The sequence below is a fragment of the Octopus bimaculoides genome, chromosome 10 (assembly GCF_001194135.2).
Source record: "Octopus bimaculoides isolate UCB-OBI-ISO-001 chromosome 10, ASM119413v2, whole genome shotgun sequence".
Taxonomy (NCBI): Eukaryota; Metazoa; Mollusca; class Cephalopoda; order Octopoda; family Octopodidae; genus Octopus; species Octopus bimaculoides.
Window position 1 is genome coordinate 79415651 of NC_068990.1, and position 6975 is coordinate 79422625.

Here is a 6975-nt window from a genome sequence, read left to right on the forward strand (position 1 = left end):
AGATAGATAGATAGATATAGTCGATAAGAAAATGGAGGAAAAATAACAATAAGTGTTTTTTGCGCTAGGAAACCATTATATATATTTTCTTCAGCATGGTACACAGAAACAATCGTAAACTCACTCTCACTCTCACCTTTCTTAACTAATTAGATAATGGTTTCCTAGCGCAAAAGAGACACTTCTTATTGTTATTTTCTCTCCATTTTCTTATCGTCTATATAAATTAAACTACGGTTTACCCGCCAAATTACCTGCTACCGCATACCTTTTACCAAGGACTATACCTACTGAGGTAATTACCAGGCGTGCTTTTGAATATATCTATCCCTTACAGGCTTTAAACACCTCTAACTTATACCTGCACAAGACACACACACACGCACGCACACGCACACACACACACACACACACACACATACACATATAAATATATAAACTTACAGAGTAGCAATTTTATAGTGAGTATTGGCAAGTTTAATACCTCGAAATGACAATGTCATTTCATCCTAGACAGGAATTCTCTCGGACTGCCCGACGCCGTAAACTTTCCAACACACACACACACATACACACAAACATATATATATACAGTGGCAGACTGGCCAGGTTGCCAGCCTGCCCGATGGCAAGTGGGCCCCTGCGCCATTAGAATCCATATATGGGGGCCCGTGTTAGTATCTAAGGGGCCCATCCCCTCAAGTTTGAGAATTTTTTATTCACTCCTGGAAGAATGCATTAATTATTTCAACCTGGCTGTGTTTGTAGACAGTTCGAAAGAATACTTTTAAGAAAAAAAAATTAAATGATAACAATGTAGTTGCGGGTGGCAACCAATATTTTTAGACCCAGTCCGCCACTATATATATATATATATATATATATATATATATATATGAAAGATTACGATAGACAAGTTTATATCATTAGTTCCTATGTCCGTGCATAGATAAAAAAAAGATTTTACATCAACACAGTCGTGACTTCATTATAACAATGTTTGAAAGGAAAGCTGTGCCATATATACGCACACAAAAATATTCATTCGTATATGTATATATGCATATTCATATGTGTGTGTATATATACACACACACATATATATATATATATATATATGTGTGTGTGTGTGTGTGTGTGTGTGTGTGTGTGTGTGTGTGCATGCATGTATGTATGTATAAACAGGAGAATAAGCTCGTATATGTCATTGAAACCTTTGTCAATTGTATGAGAGAGGTTTATGCAAATGAAATAATTTGCTTCAACCACAGATCGAACTCTGATCATGGATTCTCAGCATCCATCAAAGAAATCACCTCAGTCTTTGCAGTAATCACCATTTTAACCAACGGAATTGTTCCATGTTTTTGTTTTGAGTTTTTAATGGTGACAGTCAAGAGCGTTTTAGATTTTCCGATAAGGCCAGTAGCAGCATTCCTCGTAGCATTTGCAGTAGTAGTAGTAGTAGTAGTAGCAGCAGCAGCAATAGTAGCAACGCCTATTGCTATAGTTGACGGCGCTTGTGGCCAAAGTTTGTTTATTATTTTCATTTTTTGCTTTTATTTATTGTTCTTATTTGTCGTCGTTGCTTTTGGCGTGGATGTATTTCTTATTGAAATTATTGTTGTTGTTGTTGTTGTTGTTGAAGTTTCTTTCTCCCTTTCTCTTTCTCCTTTTCTCTCTCATGTATTTTCTACACACTATCCTCCAGTCTTCTTCCCCAACCCTTTATATTTTTATTTAGTTTTTGTTTTTTTTGTTTTTTTTTACTTTTCTTTACAATTTTAAATTTTCTTCAGTTATTTCATAAATATCAATTCGGTAAAACAAAACAAACAAAAAAAACATTTTCCCAGAGAATTTTTGGTAAATATCCGAATAGTTTGGTACCATGGCCAACACACACACACACACACACACACACACACACGTAGGTTTAGGTGCGATGCAGATTTACCGCAGTACACTGTGAACACTGAATATTAAATGAGCGCTTCTAAAGTTTGCAGTTCAGAGTTCAAATTATTCCGTCGTTATATCACGAGGAAGAAATACTTCAGGATGACTTTCGTTGGTGTTTCATGCGGAGTAGGGGTGGGGGAGGGGATATTTGCCAACGTGACTTCCCTCGGCATCTCATGGAGAAGAACGCTCTTGGATGACTTCTCTTAGAATATATCAAAGAGAAGAATGTCGACCAGGCTGACTTGCACAACAAATTGTCTTTGGCTTTCTTTTCTTTGTTAGCGCCTTCGTACCGCTAAACATGGTTGTTTTCATTCGTTTTAGCACCCGTTCCTTGTACATAAACCCCACCCAGTTCCTATCCATCAGGTTTTTCTGCAATTGTAAGGTTGTAGTGTTAGAGTTTTGTTCTTTTGCCAAAATATATGGAGAAATACATTGCAAATAAGAAGTGTCGATTATTGTTTTAGTGGTGGGGGGAATCCCCAGCAATTTGTACAATATATCTTAGATAGGAATGAAACTTCAAAATCAGCTGCTTCATTTGGTGCCAGCTCATTTGTTAATCCATAATTCTATAATTCTATTAATCCATAATTAATAGATTCTTAATTACCAAAGACTGCAATATTTGTAATATCTGAACCCCTTTCTAAAAATTCCTTTATTCTTTTGAAAAAAAAAATCGTTAATAAATTATTGGGGGACGTAACTAAATGTTGAAAGACATTTAGTCCGGGATTTTTTGTACAGAGACCAAGAAGCGTGAAGCAACGTAGGATGTTGCTGTTTTTATTTTTTTTCTTGAAGAATTAAGGTGTAAGGAAGTAAAGAGATTGTAAGCAGAGAAAAAAAAAAAGAAAAAAAAAACAAAAAGGAAATCCGGTGCAGATTGTGACTCCATTATTATCAGTTTAAATAAATCATGATACAATGGGCCTACATGTATGTATGTATGTATGTATGTATGTATGTATGTATGTATGTATGTATGTGTGTATGTATGTATTTATCCAAACTGAGGGAGTGGAACAGGTAAAATGTACGCTACATATGTTTCTTAACTAGCTGAAACTGATGATGCAATTGTTCAGAGTTGTTAAGAGTTCATTGCATAACTATTCCAGCGTGAGATTCAGCTAGTTAAGAAACATATGTAGCGCACACTTAACCTGCTCCATTCCCGCCATTTAGAGTTTTAGTCGCATTTTTAGCAGCATTTGTTGCTAACAGTGAGCTTTATAGGAATTATCAGCTTATCGAATTTCTTCCCAACTTCGATGAGAGAAAAAGTGTGTAACTCGCGATATTAATAAATTGTTCTTGTATCTTTTCGTATTCTCTCCACTTTTTGATCTCTATACCAGCCGCTTACTGCTTGAAACTTACAAACTTCTTACACTCGGATCCCCGGGTTACACACACACACACACACACACGCACATGAAGACTGAGGAAACGGAATATCAATGAATTGGCCTCAAATTGGCGAATGGTATCGATTCGTTTCCTTGCCACAACTGTTAGCAGTAATAAACTCTATTGTAAAACCTTGCTCCCTCTCTGATGAAAAACAGTTCCAACAAGTTATGGATTTGCTCTTTCCACGAAGATTACTTTCAAAAGAAACATATTATTATTTCTACTGTTACTACTACTCCTTCTCCCACTACAGCTACCAGTTGTTTACAAACACCTCAACTAACGCAGAAACAGTAAATCGATAAGAAGCAAGACTAAATTGATGAGGGTAGCAGCAAGAGAGAGAGAGAGGTAGAGAGAGAGGGAGAAGAGGAAAGGAAACTGAAGGAATCCTCCCAATTTAGTTTTTCAGTGTTTCTTTACAATTTTTTGTCTGTTGTTTCCAAATTGAAAATCAGTAATTTCATAAAGATGTCGGCATATGACCCCACGATGATCTGCCTGTTGTGTCGCGGCCAGGAAATGATCCACTCATATCACAAGTCGATTCGTATGATGGTTGTACAGTGTTCATAGCCGTGGTTTGCACATTCGGAACGGAAGTAGATGTCGACGGAAGTGTGTAAGGATTAGAGGAAGTTCGCAGATAAGGCATAGCACAGCTTTGGTTGGAAGAAATATTGCTCATTGGGCCTCCAACCCACATACTATACTGTCCTTGTGTGGCAGAAGCATTAGTGGAGAGCATGCTGTGGCCACTGGTTGGAAGATGGGGCCAGTTCTCTGGAAGATTCAACATAGGGAGGTTTGATGTGACATCTCTCGAGTAACCGCCTAAATAGACAAACAAAAGGAAAAAAAAACTAAATAAAATAATAAACCAACAGCAACAAAAATAAAATTAGAAAAATTTCTCATGTTAAAATCTGTTATCTGTTATTTCTTTCAGGGATTTGAGTGCGGCCATGCTGGGGCACTGCCTTGAAGAAATTTTAGCCGGATGTATCGACCCCGGTACTTATTTCTTTCTTTTACCAAGTCTGATATTTGTAGTATTGGGCCCCTATTAACGAACCGCTAGGTTACGGGGAAGAAAACACACCAACACCGTCGTCAGGCGGTGGTGGGGGACAAGCACAGACACAAAGACACGCATATACATACACTTATACGACAGGATTCTTTCAGTTTCCGTCTACGAAATCTACTCAGGATGCTTTGCTTGTCCTGGGGCTATGGAAGATATTTGTCCAAGGAGCCACGAAGTGAGATTGAACCCAGAACCATATGGTTGGGAAGCAAGCTTTTGGACTCCACAGACACGCCAAAATTTTATTGAAATTTAAAATATTTGTGCTTCTATGTGTGTGTGTGTGTGTGTGTGTGTGTGTGTGTGTGTGTGTGTGTCTTTTAGGAGTTATTTGTGTGCGCTTGTTTGCCTGTACGTGTGTATTTGCGTGAGAGTGCGTGTGATTGCATGTGTGCTTAAGTATACATACATACATACATACTACATACATACATACATACATACAAATAGATTGATAGATAGATAGATAGATAGATAGATAGATAGATAGATAGATAGATAGATATACATATATATTTATACATGTATATACATATATACGTTTGTACGTACACGTGTGTATATGCGTTTGTGAGAGAAGGAGAGAAAGCAAAACAGTGAAAGAGAGAGAGAAAGAAAAATTAAGAGAGAGAGAGAGAGAGAGAGCGACAGACAGACTAAAGGGGAGATGTGTGTTTTTGTTGTTTTATGGTGAGATGAAAGCAAAATAGGATCGGGTTAAGTAAAAAGCATCAAAAAGGGTGAATGAAAGAAATGGATGAATGGAGAAGGAAGACCTCCCACGCTTCAACAGGGTCGGCCGATTTCTTCAAATATTTTACTGTGGCTCCGCTGCGACACATACACACACGCACCACCACCACCACCACCACCACCGCTACCGCCCTCATCACCGCCGCCGCCGCCACCACCCAGTCACTAACAAGTGAGCACGAACATACACACCGACCAGTTACAGACAGGTAAATGCGTACACACACACACACACTCACTCACACATACACATACACAGCAGTCAGTTACAAACATACACACGCGCGCTCACACACATACACACACCAGCCAGTTACAGATAATTATACACAAATTTACAGGTACAAAGCTACCCACACAGGCACATTTGTATCAACAGGTACCCTATATTGAGACAAATATACTTGGCGAGAGAGAGAGAGAGAGAGAGAGAGGACAGAGACAAACGGATACGCACGCGCACGCACACACACATACGCACTCGCGAGCGCTGACAGATAATACCCATTATGTGTGTAGATACAGACTACCTCACATCAATTTACAGAACCAAGCAAAAGTGTATGAGAAGGAATGTGTATGTGTGTGTGTGGGGGCGGGGGGACTGTGCGTTTCTAGCTGTGCGTCTCTAGCTGCCGAAGTTGAACGAATTGGGCTACGAAACTCTACCTCATCTGCCATACTCACCAGACCCCTCGCCTACCGACTAGCACTTTTACAAGCGTCTTGACAACTTCCTGTGTGAGAAATGCTTCAAAGACCAAGACGATGCCAAACACGTCTCCAACGACTCCATCGCCACCAGAATGCAGGGTTTTTATGCTACTGGCATAAATAAGCTTGTTTCGCGTTGGTAAAAGTGTGTTGATTCTGATGGTGTTTATTTCGATTAATAGAGTTTTGTTTGAGCCGAGATATACGCATCTGAATTTAAAGGTTAAAAACCGCAAGAACTTTCTTGACAACCTAATATATATCCACACCGAAGACGGATCCAGATTTACAGTAATGTTTATGTGAATCCACTGCTGTTGCATGTTCTTGACTTTTTTTTGCACGCTACATCTGCCAACATTACAACTATTAGGTAATTCCGACCCCCAGAAACGGCTGTCGGACCTGAAATACCATGCCCTTTCCCTTTAATATTCTGTTTCTTTGGTACTGCGTGTAATCATTTATAATTTATTTATAGAACACGGAGTAAAGACAAGAACATGATATACATTGGTGAGGCGTCTAGAAGCATTGCGGAGAGACTAAATGGACATCTGAGACAATATGACGACAAAAAACCAGTCCTCCATACTCTACCAACATGCCAAAGACCAACATGGAAGCACACTGGGTCGACTTGCCATTCGCATTTTATCCAAGCACCCAAAGGACCCATCACTCAGACAAATACATGAGTACGTCCTCATAAATGAAACATCCCCAATACTAAATAGGAGATATACGTAGAAGGTAGTGATACCCCAATACCCACAGTTTATACATACACAGGTAGATTTGTTAGTAGGCTGTTATGTAGGCGAATATATATATATATATATATATATATATATATAAAATACTCGGTCATAATGTCTTACGTTTAAAATGATTTCCATACATTTCCCTGAGGAGAAGTTTACATTTTTAACATCGCAGATTCCTATGGATCGCATAAATTGTAATTCTTCGAAACATATGTCGGAATAAAGTATGCAGTTATAACATGCGTTTTCTCCATTCCTTAAATT

General features: G+C 38.6%; 1 protein-coding gene across 1 annotated transcript in view; it reads right to left on the minus strand.

Annotated features, from left to right (window-relative positions):
- Nucleotides 1-10: 10 nt before the first annotated feature.
- The window catches only part of LOC106883344 (T-box transcription factor T homolog 1), a 75081-nt gene continuing 68116 nt past the window's right edge, over nucleotides 11-6975 (minus strand). The window contains exon 6 of the mRNA XM_052970975.1: nucleotides 11-4221. Within this exon, the coding sequence (XP_052826935.1) occupies nucleotides 3851-4221 (371 nt within the window). The 3' untranslated portion in view covers nucleotides 11-3850. The remainder of the gene's footprint in view (nucleotides 4222-6975) is intronic.